Source organism: Montipora foliosa, chromosome 13 (genome assembly GCF_036669935.1).
Source record: "Montipora foliosa isolate CH-2021 chromosome 13, ASM3666993v2, whole genome shotgun sequence".
In the NCBI taxonomy this organism is placed as follows: domain Eukaryota; kingdom Metazoa; phylum Cnidaria; class Anthozoa; order Scleractinia; family Acroporidae; genus Montipora; species Montipora foliosa.
Window position 1 is genome coordinate 40,453,083 of NC_090881.1, and position 22,500 is coordinate 40,475,582.

The 22,500-nt window shown below is 38.8% G+C and overlaps 2 protein-coding genes across 6 annotated transcripts in view; one reads left to right on the forward strand and one right to left on the reverse strand.

Annotated features, from left to right (window-relative positions):
• LOC137982327 (hemicentin-1-like) overlaps positions 1 to 8,205 on the forward strand; it is a 59,726-nt gene extending 51,521 nt beyond the window's left edge. For 2 of the 3 annotated variants that reach the window (XM_068829404.1, XM_068829403.1), the window contains exons 26-27: positions 3,771 to 4,155; positions 5,060 to 8,205. In XM_068829404.1, the coding sequence (XP_068685505.1) occupies positions 3,771 to 4,139 (369 nt within the window). In that variant the 3' untranslated portion in view covers positions 4,140 to 4,155; positions 5,060 to 8,205. The remainder of the gene's footprint in view (positions 1 to 3,770; positions 4,156 to 5,059) is intronic. The other variant, XM_068829405.1, reaches the window with a different exon arrangement.
• A 4,162-nt stretch (positions 8,206 to 12,367) lies between these two features.
• LOC137982369 (fibroblast growth factor receptor 4-like) overlaps positions 12,368 to 22,500 on the reverse strand; it is a 27,822-nt gene continuing 17,689 nt past the window's right edge. Inside the window, exons 8-19 of one of the 3 annotated variants that reach the window (XM_068829479.1) lie at positions 21,368 to 21,427; positions 21,214 to 21,232; positions 20,767 to 20,809; positions 20,416 to 20,650; positions 20,013 to 20,120; positions 19,327 to 19,517; positions 18,668 to 18,790; positions 16,891 to 16,961; positions 16,454 to 16,494; positions 15,964 to 16,060; positions 14,943 to 15,042; positions 12,368 to 14,353 (exon numbers count right to left, since the gene is read on the reverse strand). In XM_068829479.1, coding sequence (XP_068685580.1) covers positions 14,285 to 14,353; positions 14,943 to 15,042; positions 15,964 to 16,060; positions 16,454 to 16,494; positions 16,891 to 16,961; positions 18,668 to 18,790; positions 19,327 to 19,517; positions 20,013 to 20,120; positions 20,416 to 20,650; positions 20,767 to 20,809; positions 21,214 to 21,232; positions 21,368 to 21,427 — 1,157 coding nt within the window. In that variant the 3' untranslated portion in view covers positions 12,368 to 14,284. Of the gene's footprint in view, positions 14,354 to 14,942; positions 15,043 to 15,963; positions 16,061 to 16,453; positions 16,495 to 16,890; positions 16,962 to 18,667; positions 18,791 to 19,326; positions 19,518 to 20,012; positions 20,124 to 20,415; positions 20,651 to 20,766; positions 20,810 to 21,213; positions 21,233 to 21,367; positions 21,428 to 22,500 lie in introns of all 3 variants that reach the window. The other 2 variants (XM_068829478.1, XM_068829480.1) reach the window with 2 other exon arrangements.

Genomic DNA, 22,500 nt, shown 5'->3' on the forward strand with positions numbered 1-22,500 from the left:
TAAACTGCGCAAAAATACCTCTGAATTAGTAGGCATCGTCCTTAAATTGTCCAGATATGTGCAAGGATCACTTTTCCCTTTCATGTTTAGTACGTTAGGAGGAGCTGAGAGGAGGAGGAGCTGAGAGCTCTTTTTGTCTTATGCATTCACGCCTTATTCTTATTAATTCTATTGTGGACGTTTACTTTTCAAGTATTTTAAATCATCGTAAATTTGCTAAAAATTAATACTTTAAATCGCCACTTTTCTTGGCTTTGTCTTCCTTTTTCAAGGAGGCCAATCATAAATTATTGTAACTCTGCTGACTTCAGATTGTTTGAAAATGAAACTTTGTTCCCGTTGCAAGTAATATTTGCAGTCTGGACATTTACGATGATGGTGATGATGATGATGTTGATAATGATAAAAAGGAACGAAAAATGATAGCACTGGCAATGACAATAGCAGTAATGTTACCCAGACCATTAACAAGAACGATAACAATCAAAAGCAGCCACAATAAAAGCAATATTAACAATAACAGCATCAAATAGAGTGGTTTTCAATTGAGTGTCGAAAGTAATTAGCGAATTGCTTTGGTTTATAATTACTTCACCCAGTGATTGGTTTAAAGTTCTCGCGCCATTTTCTCAACCAATCAGAAGTGAAACCAAAACCAATCATGGCTTGCGCGTGCACATTTTCCCGCGCTTTGTGTCGGCTACGGGTAATCACTTCGAGTTTTGATGGGTTTACTGGATTGTCTCCGACCTTTTTGATTGGCCAAAGTAATTACTTTGGTTTTGGTTTTACGACACTCAATTGAAAATCGCTCTAATATACTAACAATAACATTAATAATAAGATTAAGAGTAATAGCGATAACAGTAACAACCGTAAGGATAACAATAAATTTTCTGAAGTAAAATTATATTCCTGATTAATCAAATAGTTCCAGCTTGGTTGTGAAATCACCCTTAGCGGTTATATTATTTTTCCAAATGAAAAAAAAAAAAGGCAAAAACAGATCATGCTAAGAGTTACCACATTGCATTTTTTTTCTTTTGTAACAGTTCCTTATAAACCCTGAAAATAACCTTTAAAAAAGTTATTTATTCTACCAAACGTTTTGCGTGTCTTGTCCTCTTGTTGTTGTATTGAAAGAGGGCTGCATTGATATCGCAGATTTCGTGGAATTGTAAATACGTGCATTTTTCATGCTTAAATAAGCATTTGCTATCTTTATTGCTTTAAGCATGTTTATAACTGCCTGATCGTATTGAAACAATCAGTTTTTCTGTTTGAAAATGGAGAACGTTTCCAGCTGTAATCTAAGAGGCCATTTCCGAGTTGCTGTTTGCCTCGGTTTCGAAGTGAGTCTTGGTGCTCAACCACTGTAAGGGAAATGAGTTTGATTTGCATAAGAAGGCGCAACTCATTTCCATTTGAATGGTTGTGCACCAGGACTCGCTATGAAACTGAGGCATGCAGCAACTCGGAAATGGGCTATTCGACTCGAAAGTGAAGCTGATTTATGGCGTAGTCCAGGCATGTTTGATCGCCACCTTGAAGTCTTGTTGAAACTGGGTAACGTATGAGTTGTCGTTAGCTTCTTTGGTTTAGATGTTGTTAACGGTCTTTTGAAACTTGAAACTGGAAATCTTAACATCCTTGTTGTTGATTCTGGTCATTGTTCCTTTGGCGTATCAACTCATGGCGGATATTGGTCATGGCATCAAGGTGGGTTCTGGGATGTCCTTATCATTTCTTCTGATATGCTGGACTCAAAGCTTCACAAATGATACAGCGTAGCTATGGTTGAGGATAAAAGCTGGCAAGAGAGAATTGTCTGCATGGACCACAAGACGTCGACAATGCTGGCTCAAGGATTCAAATAGATATTATTTTTGGGGCTCGTTGAGAGACAGTGTGTGTTGGACTTGAATCCAGATGCCGGTTCTTTTGAAGAGAATGAACAACTCACTGCTGAACGCTTTGGCTCACTGACAAGAATTTGGTTTTATCCTTCATCAATTAAGATTCAAGGATTAAGTATAAGATTACAGTACCAGTTGGATGAAAAGGAAGAAAGGCCAAGAGAAGAACACCAAGTCTTTTACAAACTGGAGGTGGAAGTAACCAAAGTCAAGAAGAAATTCGAAATCCTCCTTTTAGCATTAAAAATTGAGTGACTGTGCAAAACCCACGGAACTTGAACTTGAGGCGTTGGCACTTGTAAACTAAACCACCATGATAACGATGAGCAACTTACAGACCTTATTCATAAATAGCGGTCAATTTATAATTCTTTTGTCCAAGTGCAAATTAGCCTATCAAGCCTCGATACCATACATTGAATTGAAAAGAATTCTTGCTCTAAAATGAGGCTTGGTAGGCTAATTTGCAATTGGAGAAAAGAATTATAAATGTACCGCCATTTATGAATAAGGTCTATACCAGTGCACGTTATTTCACTTAACCGCTCTAAAAACGATTTAAATCATAACATATCCTCTTGAATATTTTATAAAAAATGTGTCAATGAAAAAGAAGGATATTATTTAATGGAGCATTATTCACATGAGTGAAAAAATCGACTAAACTTGGAGAGAATTAAACACGATAAGTGGCTGCTTAAAATGAGAATAAAATCATACGCTTTGTTTTTGTGCGTTTCTAATTCTTTCTGATCTTTTTCTCGGTTATTGTTTGTTTGTGTGCTTCTTGCAGCGTTGAGTTCAACTTTAGGTGCTATTCTTTTACGGCACCGAATCTGGGGAAAGACGTCACCTTTTAATGACAAATTTATGGAAGCATAGAATTTTCTAGATGTTGCTTGACCTGTGTTATCTCGTAGAAAAACTGGCGAGAAGACACACTGTAGTTTCAAATGCCACCCTCACTATCACTGCAATGCCAATTGAGCATCAAGACAATTTTGAACTTCATTGTTCATCAAACATGAAATGCTGCATTTACCTCTGTACCAAATTTCTTGTCATTGGAAGCGACGTCTTGCAAGTACAGGTGATTTGAATTGCTTAGTTTTCTTACTGCGTGAAGAGGGGTTGGCAAAGAAAAAAGTACCAACTTGATGATGCCATATCTATGTCCTAAGTGAAATCACCTCGGATTTCGTTTGGTACATTTTTTGTTAACGATAGTGCAGAATTTTGACAGCCTGTAACCTTTCACAAATGATATTCGATCATTTTTGAGAACAAATTTACAACAGTTACACACTTTATTGTCCTTTCATAAATTTGCGGAATCTGAAGTTCGTCTTTCAACCAACTGTTTTGCTTTCGTTTTTTACTACCGCACGTCATGTTAGACCGTTAACAAGAGAAACTAAGATGAATGAAAATACGCCAACCACAACGTTGGATGTGACCAGTGAACTCGTTTCCATTGGTGGTTTGGAACCAACCTATGGAGACGTAGATAACAATGACCAAATGCCCAATTGCTGGATGATGCACAAAAGAAGTCATTGAAGTTCCTTGGTTGTTATCCAACATGGCGGTGATGACGTCACATGCAAACCAATTTATAGGGTGACTGAAAACTGTGGAAAAAACGAAACTGTCAGTTGATAGGAATTTGAACTGTTACAAGTTAATGAAAGGTGCAATCAAGTTTATGAAAAAGATGACGTCAAACCTAGTAATAGCAGCCAGAAGCATGCAAGCAACACTTACCGTCCAAATTTTTCTAGATGATTACCCATGTTTCCCTTGCCCCTTCTGGGCGAGTGTCGTCATACATATTGAAATTTGTTCCATCAACAGAAAGCCCGGCCCGGGGAAGGAACCTATGCGGACCTTGGGGATTTCCAGCAAACGCCAAGTAGCACAACAGTCCCTACTGGGCCTTTAAAAAGGGGCCCGAAATATGAAGAAACGCCCTATGCAGAGATAACGCAATTCTTACAGGGTCCTGTTGAACCAGAAAAGGAGGAAAGTCCTGAAGAGGTACCAGTTAACCTAGAGGGTCCTTTGGAGGAACCAGAAGATGACGTTAAAGACGATGCCTTGAATAACCTAAACGATGATGCACGTGACCAATCCAACGAGCAGACCAATGCACAGAAATTGTATCCCAGTTTGAAAGAGGTTGACGGTGGAAATAAGCCCGCCCAATTCGAGGTCTCAATTTAATTTTCAAAAAACTATGGTAAGACATACTGCATGGTCGGTGCTACTTGAGATCTTTTGATACTTGTTGGTCTGGGTATCAAGTGCACTGAAACTGTGTTCTTGTTCTTCCCTCACTGATCTTCTAGTGGTTTTTCTCTTAGTATCTTAATTTCTCCAGTCCTCAGAAACTTATACTTGAAATTCCAGTTCCACCTGGTCTTCACAGAGGGTTCATAGTCATGGAAAATACTTAAAGGCCACGAGGTGGTCCCACACAATAGCCTCAATTTGACTGTATCGAATTAAAGAGAGGTACTTCGCCCGCATGACGAAAGAACTCGTTGTTTTGATAGCTCAACAGTTCCAGTGCTATACGAAGACGACACTTTTCTTTCCAGACCAGCCACAAACAGGTTTCATCGTGAACATTAATATTCATGGTTGTAGCCACATATAACATATAAATTGCAAGGGGATGCCACTCAGGTAAAAATATCATTTACCTGTTTACAGTCGGTAGTATAGAAGAGCAGCCCATCTGCCGTTTCACTCGTATCCTGCAGTCTGAATAACTTGAAGTGCTGTTGAACCCTATGTTGCATGTTGACATGAATTTCCCTGAAAACTGCTACCTTGACAAAACTGGGTTTAGCACAGACCTTTCTCAAATTAACGTGCCTTAAGAGCAACCGTACTACCGACTGTTTACAGTCGGTAGTACAGGAGAGCAGCCCACGTGATGTTGTGTTGCACTCGTATCCTGCAAAGAAACGGTCTGCGTAACTTGCAGTGCTGTTAAACCCTATGATGTATGTTGACATAGATTTCCCTTAAAACTGCTACCTTGACAAAACCGCGTTTCGCATAGACTTTCTCAAACTTACGTGCCTCAAGAGCAACCTGTAATTTAAGTGTTTATTAAGCGTCATTTTTTCTTGCAGGAAACCTGATTTATGAAGCCGAAGGAGAATTGTCCAATGTAACTGAAGGTGTAAAAACTCTTTGACCAAGTTCTCATCAAATGTTTGTTATTGATAGAGCTTGCAGAAAAAAAAAACATTCGCGAAAGTAAGAAGCAATCATAATTTCCACTCCATGCATAAGAAATAACGATCAAGTTAACCTACGTGTTAGAGGAGCAAGTCTGCAGCTTCCTATAAGCTACGCGTACTTTTAAGCGATTAGGAAGTAGATCTTTTTTAGTGATTTTAGTTTGCATTAAATGCCACTTTGCCTAGAGTGATTTTAACTGAGTGTCTATCGTGTTCGTATGTTGACCAAAACCAATCGTAACCCCCTCACAAGCGCTTCTCACTAGTGGCGTGGTAGGCTGCTTGGATTTCAGTCTTATTGATTCACATGAATCTCGTTTGAATCTCACTGTTGAAGAAAACTAATTGGTTTTGGTCTTAAATATGACACTTCAGTGAGAACCACTACAAATTTTGCGTAAAACTCACATTAATAGAGCTTTGCACAAGATTTTTCTTCATCTCGTAGGTAGAAAAATATACAGCACCAAGACGGAAATTTAGTCCCTAAAGACAAGGTGATGTTTTTCATCTTAGCTGACATGAAACGTTTTCCATCACCAAGGTTGCGACTGGTCAAAGTAATTGCTTGAGTTGCATTATCACTTTCTTCTGAGTCACCACATGTACAAATTATAATGAAAGGTTTTGAATGTCAGTTGTAAACAATATACGTAAGACTGTGTGGTGAGGAAGCCTAAAGGAGAAACGATTGGGCTTTTCATATTTGATACAGCGTCCTTCAAAATTGGCGAGACCGTACTCAGTGGTAGTTGAATTGCCAAGCCTATTCACCCCGCGAAATCAACCTTTGTTGCGGCACTTCAGAATGACCATCACGATTTCATGTTCGTGCGTTTTATTTAACGAGTTTGATTCAAAACAGACTACTCAGTTGACTCATGAAAAAGAAGACAAGTGAGTGGAATTATTTTAGTTGAAGAAATGCTCAGCGTATTATCTTCAACTTCTTACCAATAACTGGTCTTTTTTGTTTTGTCTGTCTCGTCATTCAATGAATTTGGTTTATTTCCTTGTTTGTTTTTTGTTTTGTTTTTGTTTTTGTTTTCATTTTTGTAGTAGCTGTTATTAGTCCTCAAATTATATATGTAAACCAATCAGTTCGTTGGAGTGATAAGAGTAAGCTGTAGGGTTTTTACTTTTAAAATGGTAGCGACTTCTAAAGTGGACAATAAAATTGTCCACTTTTCGAATAAGTTGGACGAGAGAAAAGATTTCTTGAAGCTGAGTGCCTAGCACATATATCCATTTGCACTTAATTGTAGAATTTACTTATTAGAAGTGAAATTACGCTTAAGCTGAAAGGCCAGGTTCTTACGCCAAGCAAGTAAATACAATTTCATTTAATGGAAAGTTTATTTTGTCATCCTATTCATTTGCTGTTTTCAGCCAACATTTTGTCACTTTTTAGTTTTGTTGAACCTTTTTGCCAAACGTTCGTAATCTCGATAGGAAGGTATTTTTAGAAGTAGGATGAATACATATTTTTGCATAGGTGCCTTCTTTCCGCTTGGAGAGAAGTGTTGTGTTATTATCACAGTAATTGTTTTGTTAGAGACAAGTAAGCACGTATTTGTCCTCCAACGTTAGTAATAAAAGTGTGCTAAGAGAGACCTTAAGGGTCCCTTTCATCTGGTTCATAGAGGGTGGGTTTCCATAGTTGTTGAAGTAATGGGTTTTGCTACGTCACGGGTGAGCAGTATTTTTGAAATGAGATGGAAACAAGTCCAACATTTTACTTTCATTCTTTATCACACAACACAGGGCGATTGGATTTTTTTCTTAGTTCCTTTTTTTGCAAAAACAACATCTTCTATCAGTTAGGTAATAGTGCTATCAAATTTACTCAGATTTGTTTTCTTTTTTTTTTTCTTTTTTTTTTTTTTTTTAAATTTCTGATTCCGTTGAAATATCTAAAATGAATTGATTCTTGTCACGCGTGACGTAGCTTAAACGTAAGAAATATTGGTAGCTAGAATAAAATGGTTAAATGTTGGGTTTTAGCAATATTCGTAGGTATTTATAGATGCAGTGATATAAAAAAGACTGGTTAGCTCAGAGCTAACCATCTTTCATTGCTATTTAAAACATGCTTATTTAAAAAGTAGCTTTTTTAAGGGGAAATATTTATCCAACCGTATATTTTAACGCTGTTAAGCTAATTTAGAGCATACCATGTAGTCATTATTCAAATTTTAGAAGAAATCTTCACTCTGACGAAACATGACAATGTAGATTGTGAAAATACGAGAATCGCATTCAACTGTTCAAAACACGTGCTGAATGTGCAATATTTCGGATGTGGATTCGATGGATCCCGCCAAACAAGTTGGAAGACCTTAGACAGCAACAACCAGAACCAAGGTTGCTGACCAGCGGTTTTCGTTGAAACAGTGGTTTGCTGGGGGTGCTCAGTCTCGTGGGCTCAGAAAACGTGGTTGTGGTCATTGTTATTTAAGGTTTTTCAAACAAGTTGTGGTATGATTTCCGCTATCGTCCTGCACCGCCATCTTGAATTTGTTAGACCTTCGCACTCAACGAAAATGTTAATGGACCGTTTCCATTTTGTGTCACCCTTTTATCCCTAATGTTCTTTCAGCTGAAGTTTTGCAAGGGATTCAATGAACGTAACGTTTCCAAGAAAAAAAAGGCCTTCAACATTTGCACAACAAAATGGCATTATGACTTTGAAAATGGCGGCGCTTTACTTTTGTGATAAAAAATGCACCATAACAAGTTTTGTTTTGTTGTACATTTAAGTTCCCCTTAAGGCGTTCGTCACCAAGGGATCGTCAGTTTGCTGTTAGGGTGGAGATTTCTTTAAATTGAAGTTATTAAAATAGTGTTTTGGTTACAAGTTTCCTGCAAGTTAGATAATACTGTGTTCTCCATATCTTTGCCGTGGTGTTAATTTCAGTCATAATCCCTTATGTTCCAGAATGAGGGTTTTAGTAAAGAGTGTTAAGATCTATAGGAAACGTAATAGTTTGTGCGTCTGAGTTGTAATCGTTGACGTGAATAAATTTTAAAAGGAAACTTAAGATCATTGTGTCGTCATTGTGGGTACATAGTCAATCTAACCATTCAGGTCGCTCGGCAAAGTTATCCTTATTTCAAGTTTTGCCACTTGCTGATTGTTCTAATTGTGTTCAAGAGCTCGAAATAGATATCGGGATCGGTGCTGGTTATTATTTCCCTGTTATTTAAGGACGGTGCCTACTAATTATAGATATCTTTGCCCCGGTGTATGATTATGCAGGAAATGTAGATCTTGACAAGTGTTATTGAAATCCAAAAAGAAAATTGGGGGTAACCACGCATTTTTCAAAGACAATTGATGAATAATATTTGTAAAAAGCTTTAAAATACAAAGCAATGTATGGCGTTCTTTCTCTAATTGAAGCTTAATTATCTCTCAAAAATGCATGGCTACCCCCGATTTTCTTTTTGAATACCAAGAGTTCTTACTACGATCTACTTTCTCCGGATAGTTTCAAACCGCGCAAAAATATCCTTGTATTAGTAAGCATCGGCGATAGGAAATCCGAGTATCTAGAGATGTGCAGAACGTATGCGCAATAACAATAGTAGGCACCGTCCTTACAACCATTTTGTACGAGGGAAGCACCATGGCCCAGTATCTGTTGGTACAAGACTGAGTTATGTCTTGAGTGGCCAAGAGAATTCATAATCATCATAGTGAATAGCTTGTGGGGTCGTGCACAAATGAAATCAAATCAAATTAACACATATCAAATGATGTCTCGCAGCAGAGTAGAGAACCAACAACCTCAACACATGACGCTGAATCTGGGAATCGAAGCCGGGCCACATTGGTGGGAGGCGAGTGCTCTCACCACTGCACCATCCCTGCTCCTTAAATATGTCCCATGTCATGGAGACTATGTTGTCAAGGAACATTCAGACCCATAAGATGTTTCATTAAAAGAAGAATTCGTTTTTTGGGGCTTCGACGTGTTAGGATTTGAAGCTGAGGGAGGTGAAGCTACACAGATTATGTAACCAAAGTAAAGTTGAAAGTGCACCTTAACTCAAATATTTTTCGTCTGCAATATTGATCTATCTACCCAAAGCAAACCTATTTTACCATTCTTACCTGTAATTTTCGCTTTTCATCTGCCGGACAAGACGCGCAACGTTATCAAAACTAGCAGTAGTGTGGGCCCACGACCGTGACGTGAGAGGCATGGGTTAAAATTTCTTCGTAATCAGGAATGCAAAGCAGTTGGTGACGTAAAGTCGAGAATAGATCCATGCCTCACACATCACGGTCGTGGGTCTAAATTACTGCTTGTTCTGACAAGTTTACGTAGCTTTCGTGGCACAGAAAAAGCAAAATTGTGGGTGACAAGTGGTGGCATATGTTTGCTTTGGTTGTGGAGATTTATATTAGGAACGAGACATTTGAGTTTAGATGCACTTTAATGGCAATTGCTATGAAGTTCTCCTTCATTCGAGGAAGAGCATCCTGTCATTGCACATAATTACTAGCACAAACCTATGATAATTAAGCTTTCAATGCCTTTGCAATGTTCCTAATAAAGGAGAAAGCTAAATCCGTCACTTACTTGTCATCGTCGTCTTTGTCTTCCCATAACGAGATTATGATAATTACTCTGATCTGTAGCACCAGGTTCAACAGTAACTACGTCATCGGAGAGGTTTTCAGCTCCTCTTGGCATTTTTAGTCGCCGGGGCAGAGGTGTCTTTTGCCGTGTGAGCCTTGATCGCTAGGGCAGGATTCAAGTTACAGCTAGAAGCCTGGCACGCTCCATTGACACTATCTTCGGTTGACGAACTAAAAGCTTGTTAAAGCAATTTTAGCGCCTCGGGGTCGTTAAAAATTTGTTGAACAAGAAGAAGAGGGTTGATATCACCTTCCTTCGCGCCTTGAAGGGAGATGGCAGCTCCAGGACGAGGATTTTTTCTGACCACGCGAGACTGCCTCCCTATTCGTTGGAGCGAAATAAGATGGCGATGGGCGTACCTTGGCGCAGTGCCTTATGGGAGGTCGTTGTTTTTTATTATGCTTATTATGCAAGTTTGCTTTTAATATGCTGTGAATATTTAACTTTTGAAGCGAAATAAAGTTGGTTACACATTGTTATAGACCGTATTCACAAATGGCGGCCAAGAAATTAATCTTTTGTCTACGTGCTTATCATCCTCACTAGTCTCACTTCGGAGCAAAAAGTCCTTTGGAATTTTGTTCATGCTAACGAGGCTAATGAGGTTGATTAGCATAAAGACAAAAGACTAATTAATTAGCTGCCATTTGTGAATACAGTCTGTATGAGGCGGCTGTTCTGAAGTATAGACCGTATTCATAAATGGCGGTCACATTTATAATTCTCTTGTCCAAGTGCAAATTAGCCTACCAAGCCTCATTTTAGAGAAAAAATTGTTTTCAATTCACTGTATGGTATCGAGGCTTGGTAGGCTAATTTGCACTTCGACAAAAGAATTATAAATTGGCCGCCATTTATGAATAAGGTCTATAATCGGCTCAAAGTCAGGCAGCACCCTAGCAAAGCGTGACTTGAGCTCGAATCATTTGTGCAATCGACACTTGTTCTTCAGAATATTTACCTTATGGACCAAATTCGTGTATCGTACAAAAGTCACGGATTTGTTCAATAAAGACGCTTAGTTTCTTTGGGCCAACGAAAGGACGTCAAAGCTAGTTTTACTGGGGGGAGAAATCAAACGAAGTCAGTGTATTAAGGGTTTTTACATTTAAACTATACAAAAGAAATTTAGCGACAAAACGACTTCTGCAAAAATATTAAACCTTTCTGCCAGTGGACAGGAATGCTGACGGCCCATTTACACATGCGGTTTTTGTCGCAGCAACTTGATGCAAATTTTGTAGCGCACAAGTTGCTGTTCAAACTTCACACCTGTAAACCGGGTGCGATTTCGATGCGATTTTACAGCGATTTGAGGCTGCGATGTCGCAAGGGTCTCAGATTTGGTCGAAACTTGATGCATTTGAATGCTGAATCACGAGGGACCCCTCTGGAGGAGAAAATGCGCCCATAATATCATTCGTAAAAAAGCGGCACTGACTGAATTGTGGCAAAATTATCCTTGCTTGTTTATTAACACCAGTTGTGCTAATTATAAACGGCACGACAAGAGCGCAGTGGCTTTGCAGGCGGTAATGACCATCATTTGTTGGCGCCGCTTCGTGGGCCGACGTTTGGAGCAAACCCCAATAAAGTATTATTTTCTGAAAGCTTAGGAACTTTAGATTACTAAGTGTTAGTGAATTACATGAAGAAAATCAACGTCTTTCGAATATAGCGCCGGATTTCCGGATTACCGAAGTACCAAGGTCCACTAATCAAGTCCGTTTCAGGTCAGATTTGGACGAGGGAATGCAGTAAATAACGCTATGTCTTCTTGACACCTTTCTCCAACAAGTATTGTCACTTGTCTGGTTTGTCTCTGACGCATTTTAAACTTTGAGAGTCGATCCAACTCGCATTCCCCTCACTAAAGTAGTAATAACTAACGAACATGGAAAAAAAATCGAAATTCCCCATGCTGTTTTGAAGACTACCGCACAGACGAGCACATCTGTTTAGCTCCCACTCTTCGTAAAAAGAATCAAACATCTCCATCCCTGGGGCCCAGAATATTTGTCAAATGACATCATATGTCCCATCTATGCAACGGGTCCTCTGGAGTTGTTCGAAAATATCCCGACAGTTTGTTTTAGTTTTACTGGTCACGCGTGACAGACAATACATTTGAATTTTTAACGCATTTCGAGGCGGTTGGCAGAGGCCTCGTGCTCTTCCCGACGTATCCACGAGGAAGATCGAAGGGCCTCTGCTCAAAGGGTACAAAGACATCTACTCTTACTCACTAAACGTGGCGTCTTTTAGAGTCATAAGCAAATCACTTTTTGAAGCTACTAAGCTGCTGGTTTAGTCTTTACTATTCTAAGTAGTTAAGTTCGCCTTTTTCGCACCTCAAGATGGGATCAGCAATCCTTGTCAGCCATCTCCACTTGCTTCCTTTAAGTCCTTTATCCGGGATAGATAGATAGATAGATAGATAGATAGATAGATAGATAGATAGATAGATAGATAGATAGATAGATAGATAGATAGATAGATGATAGATAGATAGATGATAGATACATAGATACATAGATACATAGATACATAGATACATAGATAGTTTATTAAAACCATTCTGAGCAGCCAACTGGTTGGGTTTGCAGATAACTTACAATAAAAACAAACTTAAGTGGCAGGTAAACTATATAAATACGAAATGTTTCAATATATATGCTAAATTGAGATTACATGTAAAAAGAGTAAACTATAATAAAAAGGTTATAAATGGGAAACGCTATAACTATAGAAAATAGAAGATTCATGAGCTATTATTAATGCTAACGCGGTCATATAAACCAAAGGATGCAGTTGCATTACACCTGATAAAAGCTTTGCTGGTACCGGTATCTCTGTTTTACACAATGGCGTTGAAAACGTTCGCATGCGTCTCAAACATCTGCAATAGTCGTCACATTTGTTGGAACACCCATCCCCGTTTCCCCCCTCCTTCAATGTTGATTTTTACAACTACTAGTAGTCACCCGAAAAATTCTCACACAACATTGAATTGGGGGGAGGGAATGTGGTATAAGCTACGATCTTGTAACACGATGATTCTGGACCATTCGCTAAGTGCTCCAACTAAATTTGTCCGGTATTGTAGAACAGCTGTTGATACCAAGTGGTGAAGTTTGTGATTACTATTCTGAACGATGCCAAGGCATAAACGCTCTGTTAATTATTGCCTCCTTATATAACTGTGACAAGGCTTGATTTGAAGTGTCTCTAACATCACCTAAATATATTGGCAGACTGTTATGAAAAACTTGCCAAGAATATCACTGGACGAATGGTAAGGTAAAGGTAAAGTCTGCTACGAGCCTAGAAGGCCCATCAGGCCTGCGCTTATCTCCGGTTTCTGTAGCATGAAGCGACTAGGAGTATTTCTACTCCCCCTGGATGGGATGCCAGTCCATCGCAGGGTTACCCCCGGCATTGAATTCGCCGGTACCCATTTATACACCTGGGTGGAGAGAGGCACCGTGAGAGTAAAGTGTCTTGCCCAAGAACACAACACAATGACACCGGCCAGGACCCGAACCCGGACCACTCGATCCGGAGACTGGATCCTCTGTTTAAAATTATATATTGCAAATTATATATATAATTTGCACTGAAATTCTCTTGCCAGGAGAGGGAGTCTAGATCCTGCCTGCTTCCCAACTCCTTTAACGGAACCTCCCTTGCGGTTTCGCAGTGGAAACTAAGGATGGACACTTAAGGTTGGGTGTCGATCCAGCCGTCTCAACCAAAACAAGCCATTATCCGGACCTGTTTCGACTTTTAATGTCTTCTTCAGCGGAGTTTTACAGTTTCAGCTTGTCCGGTCGCTTACGCGCCATTGGACTTAACCACTTAACCACGGTCGGATGCCTTAACCACTCACTGAGTGGTTAAGGCATCCGACCGGTAATCTGGAGACCCAGGTTCAATTCCTGGCTGAGCCACATTTTCACTTAAATTGCTTAGTTGTGCTGATTTCTGTTCCCAAATTAACCTTGTCTGTTGTATTTCTGAGAAATGTCTAATGAATCGCCATCCAAACGGAATAGGCTGATGGTGATCCTAAGTAATTAAGGCAATCAGTTGCTAATATATCCCCTCCCTACCTTACTGTACTAACTATATATATATATATATATAACTTTAAAAAAAAAGGACGAATACATTTGATATAAAAACTTAAAAGGTCAGCAGGGACTACGTTTGTAACCCGAGATCTTTCCCGATGTTATTCATCATCTCTGTTTAATTTCTGCCTCTCTCTTCGTCCTTACCCTTCTCCCTACATTTCCATCACTTTTGTATTCCACAATTCTCCTCATGCAATGACCATACCATGGCAATCTTCACTTCTGCCTTATATTATCTGTACATTATTGTAGAACTTTGGCAAATAAATGAGGCTTAAGTTGAATTAAAAGAACATGCAAATTCTTGCATTTGGCATTCACTCGATATTTTATGCAGCCAAATCTTCCACGCTCGCGTACAGCTGTATATCGTCATAAATGTCATCGTTGATAAACTCCTGGAAAGCGAAAAAAAAAAACCATAAGTAGAGCACAAATTATTTGTTTTTGCGGTGACATCAGTGAGCGTGATCAGTGACCCCCATTTACTTCCTATAAAATGATCGGCAGGCTAAAGTAGAACTCTATGCAAGTTAGAAAAACAAACAATCTGGATTGGTTTAGAGTCACCTTAAATATTCAAGTTGTGAAGATAGCTCTGAATCCACTCCAGCGAATTTTTTTCTAACATTGAAAGCAATTTCTATTTAGCGTACGAATTACTCTCCAGTAATGAAGAAATTGGGCTTTTCAAGTTTGTCTCTGAGGAGACCATTATTTAAGGGGAAAATATAGGGTGTTCTTGATGCATTGCCTGTTGCTATGGTAGCTTATAAAATCGCACTATTAAGTGCATTTTTCATGATACTATAACAAAGCTGCTTCGGTGATATATCGCTACAGAGTCAATCCTTACAACAGTGAAGTTTCCTGACAGTATTGGAAATAAATTGGTTTGAGCCTTCTAAAGATGATAATATGCGAATAAACAGATCTAATAATTTGAGTTAGTTTTCTTAATACTCAGTGCTGAACTTAGATCCACACCTTATGTTGATTTTCCATGTTTTCCAGCTTGTCTTTCAAATTAAGGAATGTTGGTCTGGCAATGGGGTCTTCCAACCAGCAAGACAACATTATTTTGTACCTACAAGTAATAGGGCACAGATTTTGACAAAAGGTTTTATTAATATTGGTATGATCGTTTGATCTCTCCAACCAATAGGAAGCTCCTTCACTTTTTTCGTGGTAATCTCCTTGAAATGTGAGTGGACAAAGGCTATGGTTCTATTAGAACGATAGTGAATGCATGCAGGTGGTTACGAAAGTCAAGAAATCTTTTAGTTTCATGTTTTTGGCTAAATTTTTTGACCTTGACGGTGCACAAAACACACCGTTTATGCTTCGTGCTCCATGCATAAAGACTGATATTGTTGGCAAGGCGTTCCTTTGGTCGGCCTCTGTTTGCTGGGACACAAAAAATAATAACACATATGTTTGGGATACTCTGGCCAAGCCTTGTTGGGCTAGGCCGTTTATTTAAAATCAGCATGGTAAACTACGAAATACCCAAATATAGAAGACATGATCCAAGCACACCCGCAATCCACAAGAAACTAAGAATAGGGAAGGGGGGTGGGGGTGATCTTGACCTCTTTAATTTGTCAGTGAAAGAGCCCCTACGCCTAGCTTCTGCATTGGATAAGGTCTAGAGAAATTCCCGGATGACAGGAATACCCTGCTAGCTAAGCATGTCACAATCAGCATAATTTCATTTATTTCCTCAGTGAAGTAAAATTCCATTTTTCGAAAAGATACCCAATGAAATCTTTCGATTAAGTTATGCGCAACTAAATTGCGATCCCATGCGAAGCGAAAACAAAAGATTGTGCACTGTCACGGTCAATTGTTCTCGCTTTTGAAGGATTTAAGGTTTCATATCCATTCCCTCGATTAACTATGTTAGAGCCAATCAAAGGCCGCTGTTATGATCCTTCAGGCATGATAACGGATGGTTATTGAGCAGCAATCAAAGCAGAAACTTTCCAAAAACAAGGGTTATAGTTACAATTCATAGTCCACGTGTTGTGGCTTGGGCATCCTGTATCCTTCTTGGAGCAACTTTGCAATTTCTCTGCCATCCATCCGAGGATATGGTGACCCACCTTAAAAGAAAAATAACCATCTTGCAAGCATTTGTCACGGTGAACATTCAGAAATTAGGATATACTATCTACTTACCGTCCATTATTGAGAATTTTATTATATATGCAATCACTGGTTTCAATAGGCCATTTTCAAAATATCAAATAGTCAGCTTGATAGTGAGGCAGTGAAGACAAAAACGGCAGAAACACGTTGGAATGAAGGTGAAAAATATTTGCATATCATTCACTTTCCTTTGTCCTTGTGTTCTAAACCTCTCTTTCAAGCTGAATTTTAATATATCGAAAAAGGCCTATTTGGTGCTCTATACTATAAAATTCCAAAACAACCATCTCTCGGTAATACAGTTCCTCGATTTTAAGTGCCGTGGCTGTTATTTACCAATGACTTACCTATGGTGAGAATTTCGTAAAGAAGAACTCCAAAACTCCACCTATAAGATAACAAGAATAAGATATTTAATGTACTCAGTGGCATCAATCACTTTTATCAACCATGCCCTCCTTATTCCTTGCAGATAACTTCTGAAGAATACACGCATTGTTTTATAAAACATAACTTGTCAAGTTAAGGTATCAACATAGGTTTGAATATTGTCAGTTACGTAGTTATAATGTTCTTATTTCGTCAGTAAGTATGCTATGGGTATGAAATATAGGTATCATAATGCTCCTTAAATATAGTTTCAATTGAAAAAAAAAACTTTCGTTTGAACGTTTTTTGTACTGCCACGCCCAAGGGCCAATATTCATCAGCACGGTCAGTAAGTCATCGTAAGTATATACATGACGCGATGGTGTTAAGCGATGGCGTGAGTACGAGAACTTACACATCACTCTTGGTTGTGTAGGTTCCATACATAAGCGCTTCGTATGCCGTCCACTTTGCAGGAAGGCGGCCCTTGTGTTTGCAAGAAAAGAAATCATTTCAACTATTAATTGTTATTCATAAAGAGGCAGGCTTCGGGCTGAAATAAAACAAAAATGTATCAGCATTCTTTGCTTACCTCTTTTTCTTTTCTCTAACGACTTGTCTCTGGGTTATATCCAGTTTCAGTGTTTCAGTTTTTATTCTTTTGCACTTCTTACAAATAGAGCAGTTTTCAATTGAGTGTCGTAAAACCAAAACCGAAGTAATTATATTGGCCAATCAAAAAGGTCGGAGACATTCCAGTAAACCAATCAAAACACGAAGTAATTACTCGTAGCCGACACAAAGCGCGGGAAAATGTGCACGTGCGAGCCACGATTGGTTTTGGTTTCACTTCTGATTGGTTGCGTAAATGGCGCGAGAACTTCGAACCAATCACTGAGTGAAGTAATCATAAACCAAAGTAATTCACTAATTATTTTCGACACTCCATTGAAAACCACTCTATTTGTACATTAAACTACATTGCAAGAGTAAGGAGATAAAACACCCAAGTAAATTACACAAGTGATGAGTTAAGCAAAATGTACGCAGTGACCAAAGTAACTTAAGCTTTCGAGTTGGTCACTGCCAAGGGAAATTAATCGACATGAACATGTACATATATTTTGATAAAAAAATAAAGGAAGTAAAGTGCGAATAGGTTATATAACAAATACATATATTGCATTATACAAAAAAATAACATCAAGTACGTATTAATAAAATTAACAGGATATGGGCAGACTACACTAAATGACAGATTGAGTAGTTAAAAAATGCAGTTTGTAGTGGTTTTCAATCGAGTGTCGAAAGTAATTAGATAATCACTTTGGTTTTGCATTACTCAATCAGTGATTGGTTCAAAGTTTCGAGCCACTTTTTCAACCAATCAGAAGTGAAACCAAAACCAATCGTAGCTCGTACGTGCACATTTTCCCGCGCTTTGTACCGGCTACGTGTAAGTACTTCGAGTTTTGATTGGTTTACTAGATTGTCTCTGTCCTTTTTGATTGGCCAAAGTAATTACTTTGGTTTTGGTTTTACGACACTCAATTGAAAACCGCTCTATTAGATACAGTTTGCATTGCTTTCTTTATCATCGCCGCCATGTTGTTGCCAACAGTATTGTAGTAAGTTTCTTTCATGTTCCACCAGAATGGGAGCGATATAAATTTTTTTTTAACGTGCACCAAATCAAGGATACAGACCCCGGTGCACATCGGAGCGTAATGTTAATGTAGGGACTGCACAAGTGAGACCTGACATTCCCTCATGCCGCCAATAAAAACAAGTTAACTTGGACAATAGTGCACTAAATAATATTTAGGTATTTCCGAAAAAAAATAAAAAAGATGCTGGGAAGCTCTTAGAAGCCAGGGTATTTTTCGTCTTTTTCCTTGTTGGTTTTCTTGCAGTTCTTGGTACTTTTATGTGGAGAAAGATGAAGGTTTTTTTCAATCTCCACCCCGCTCCCCCCAGCAGAGAATTCATACACTGTTTTAACTTAAGAGAGTTAATTTTTTTCATTTTGCTTAATTGCATGCACACGGTTCGAAAACTGCAAACAAAGGCCATTTTTTAATTAACCGCTTATGGATTTGTTTGCATGTTATGGTTTGAATAGGGTAAACGAACGTAAGTTTCCTTTTGCTTTGCATCCTGTGCTCTGCCCTCTTAGTAATTTTTCACTATACCTTTGTCTTTCTTTCATAAATGTTTTCTTGGCCCACATCTCTAGCCATTCCAAAGGCTGTCACTTTACAAATTTCTCTTTCTCCAACCCACACATTACGAGCTGCAAGATCTCTATGAATGATCTGCGGTAAAACACGTTGTTATTGAAGCAAGACTTTGTAGCTGAATAAGTGAATAGAGAAGACTCGTTGAAATCACCTTCTTAACTTTATAATGCTTCTTATTGTGGAATTTCTTTGAACCTGCCAAACGTAAACCTAGAGAAAAGCTGACCTATCAGCATTATGCGTTGGTACAGGGAATCATAAGTATACCGAGCAGTAGGTCGATAGCAGAGTAGCTTGCAGCTTGGGTACGGAATAATTAATTGCAGCAATTGAGAGAATCTCTTCACGCGAAAATTGGTTATGTTATGTTAGTCACTGAAAAACCTCGTGGTTGTTTTGGTTAGGTCTGGTACAGATATGAGAGAGCTTTACTTTCTTTCAACTACTATTAGTAAACCTAAATTTCTCAAAGAGAGTTACTTCATTTCATCAGCACTTTACCAGGAGAGTTTCATTATAAGAAATATAGTCGCCATGGCATGCGCAGTCGTTGCTGAGGCCACATAGAGTTCGCTAGATCTGTAAGTATCTGAAACGATAAGCCAACTTACAGATCTTGAGGAAAGATATTGCATCCCATCAGCGACTTGCCAAGCAAATTTCATCAGCTGTTGTGACGTCAGACTGGTTTGGGGTTTGATATCTGGGTCTTTGAAGTACGTGTCATGCAAACCACGGCTCTTTCTCAGGTAACCCAATAAATCACCATGGGGGACATATTCGATCAACACCAAGAATGGCTCTACAAATGATGACATAGGAAAATTGAAAGGCCCTAAATGCATTTCTTAACGGCATTTAAGAAAACTGTCTATCCGTCGTAAGCACGAGATACGCTAAAATACAAATTTTATAGCCACTCCTTAGACAACTGTTGCAAGCCAGCCGACAAAACGTCATTCGTAGTAAAATAGTGACCTCAAATGCCACTGAAATGAATATTTGGCGAATTACCTTTTACCAGAACTTTTAAAAACACCTTAAAACGTTGTCAAGTACACTTTGATACATCTGTGAATATTTTGGATTAAAAAATAGAATAATAATTCCGGGCTTGAGGCGATGCGGTGTGAAGAGTTATGGAAATACCAGAGTGCTTTATTCCCGTCAGTGGAATACATCTTCCATCTGGACAATTCTTCATACGATACTTAGCCTCATTCAATAATTGTTTACTAATGACATCGAACATTAATAAGTAAAGGTGGCTATCGCACGATGAGAACCTATAGCTTACCTGATTGAGTTACGCAGCCTATAAGTTTAACAACATGTGGATGTGGTTTCAAGGTCTTCATCACTTCAAGCTCTGATAATAAGTATTTCTTGTCTGACTCGGGAGAAGCTGCTGCGAAAGGCCGAGAAAGAAACTTAGTTCCATTTAGTAAGGTTGACGTTTCGCACGAGCGACCTCTTGAACCCACAGGGAAAAATGAACTAAAAGTTTTTTCTCTCCACAAGCCACTTTTAAGGATGCAAAAATAATCCACAACAAACGATATGAAATCATGTCAATTTTTAAAACGGGGCGAGATTGTGCAAAGGGTATTTTCCGTGGAGTTCACTGTCTATGAAATGAACACAGAAATTGTACCTACACAGCTATCATTTTAATCGTGTCTGAAGACTCATCTACTAACCTTTCAACATTTTCACTGCAACAAGTGTTTTCTGAGGCATTCCTTGGAGACCATCCGCTGTTGCCTTGGCAACTTGACCAAAAGCACCTTTTCCAATAACCTTCTCAATGGTCACATGATGTCTGGGGATTTCCCACGAGCGTGCAGAAGTATTAAGAGGGGCGTATTGACCTACTTGCAAGCCATTGGGAGGGGTGAGCTGTTCGTATCCAGCATTGTCCATTTCCACCGAAGGCTAAAAATAGAATTTAACGAGTTTAATAATGATCGCCGTTTCGTAAAATAATAATAGAAAACAAAACATAAGTGAAGAAAAAAGCAGACTCAGAACTGCACATCATAGAAGTATACCGTGTTTTCCGTTCCACTGGCATGTGGTGGCTCTTTACAAGCCCTTTATTTAAAAAAAAAGAAGGAAAATAAAGAAATAAATATGAAAGAAAGAAAGAATAACAGCAAGAAAACGATAAACGAAGGTTACTTTTTGAAGTCATTCTTAATCATAACATGAAACTTGGCTTCCATCTGCCTCTGTGTAACATATTGTTGAAAATTATATTATGAAACAAGCAATAGCGTAACTTCTATATGCAACACACATGAACGTCTGATTCTCTTTACATAGAGCTCGTGTGATGTATAACGGGAAAAAATGGCCTACATTACTCTTGGTAGACTCCCAAAAGCTGAAAATTCTTAACGAAAGGAAGTTATCATGTACTGGTGAAATGGAGTCATTTGCTATTGGGAGTGAGAGAAGCAAATATACGACACTAAAAGCAAATAGCTCTTGATTACCTTTTCTGTCCTTCAGTCCCTAGAAAACAAATGGTAGAAAATTACTGAGAAACGGATGGTGGTATGGTTATATTCGATTGACCCTTCAGGAACAAGAATACTCTGAATAGCCTCTAAGTTTTTTTTCCTTCTACAAAAAGTCAACAAAACTTGCCTGTTGATAATTCTGTGGAAACCTTGTCTCGTCTGCATTCGAAGCTTTTGGGAACCGGATCTTAAAAATAAATTTTCCATATGCATTTTTATTATTTTGAAATAAAGTCAGTCAAACATCTAACCTTGACTACCTAACTTCGCAAACTTTGATACGGCATCTGTTGCCAGTAGGGAGCTTAAGATCTACGACGGCGACGTCGACGAAAACGTCACCTCAAAATATAACTTTGCTCTAGTAAAAGTCTTTCGCGATTATTCCATCTCGTTCACGTCATACAATGTGGGCGAAGTATCCTAAAAATAAATTGGTACGAGCGGTTTCAGAGTGAAAATAGAGAATGAAGGATTCTCTGTTGCATGCTAACGTTGTCGTCAAAACCTAAAATTTAGTGATTTCACGTCGTCGTCACGCAGAGAGCCGCAAAAATATGAGCTAAAATCCGTGCCGCACGTGCAGCACGATTATTTATGCTCTTTTAACCAATGATATCATTGTTTTGCGGCGTTGTCGTTGACGTCGTCGTCGTAGATCTTAAGCTCCCTATTAGAGTACATGAGTTAATGTAAACAAATATAGGGGAAAAAAAACCCCATGAAACCCATGCCTGTGAAATTCATTCTTCCTGGTTAACATCTACATAATGTTTACTAGCTCATGTTCTTGCAACCAATCTTCAATCTCTCATTGTTTTCCCCAGTTGAGGGCAACACAATATTAACTCCCTTCTCTCTCCTCAAACAGGCTTGCTTGTTGTGGAGGATCAAACGTTTACGGGATCACAAAAGCAAACTGGAACTATAATACCAACAGCAAGGCGACCAATTGCAACTTGGCTTAGTTCAAAGGACACTGAACCTTGAGTTCAAACCCAGACTGTGCTTCCACTTAATGTCGTAAAATCACCCTGGAGAAGGTGCTGCATCTTGTAAGGAGATCTGCACAAGCTTTTCTTTTTTACTCTTTTCAAATAGGAGCCCTAAACCATGTTTTCTTTTCCTAATTTGTCAAGTTTCACAACTTTTGACCATAACCTTTGTGAGACGTCCAAGAACACACTGTTCGCAAAGATCAACGCGCAGAATTCTCGTTGCTGCTTCGAAAATTAGCAGGATTGGGTTGCTATAATAGCC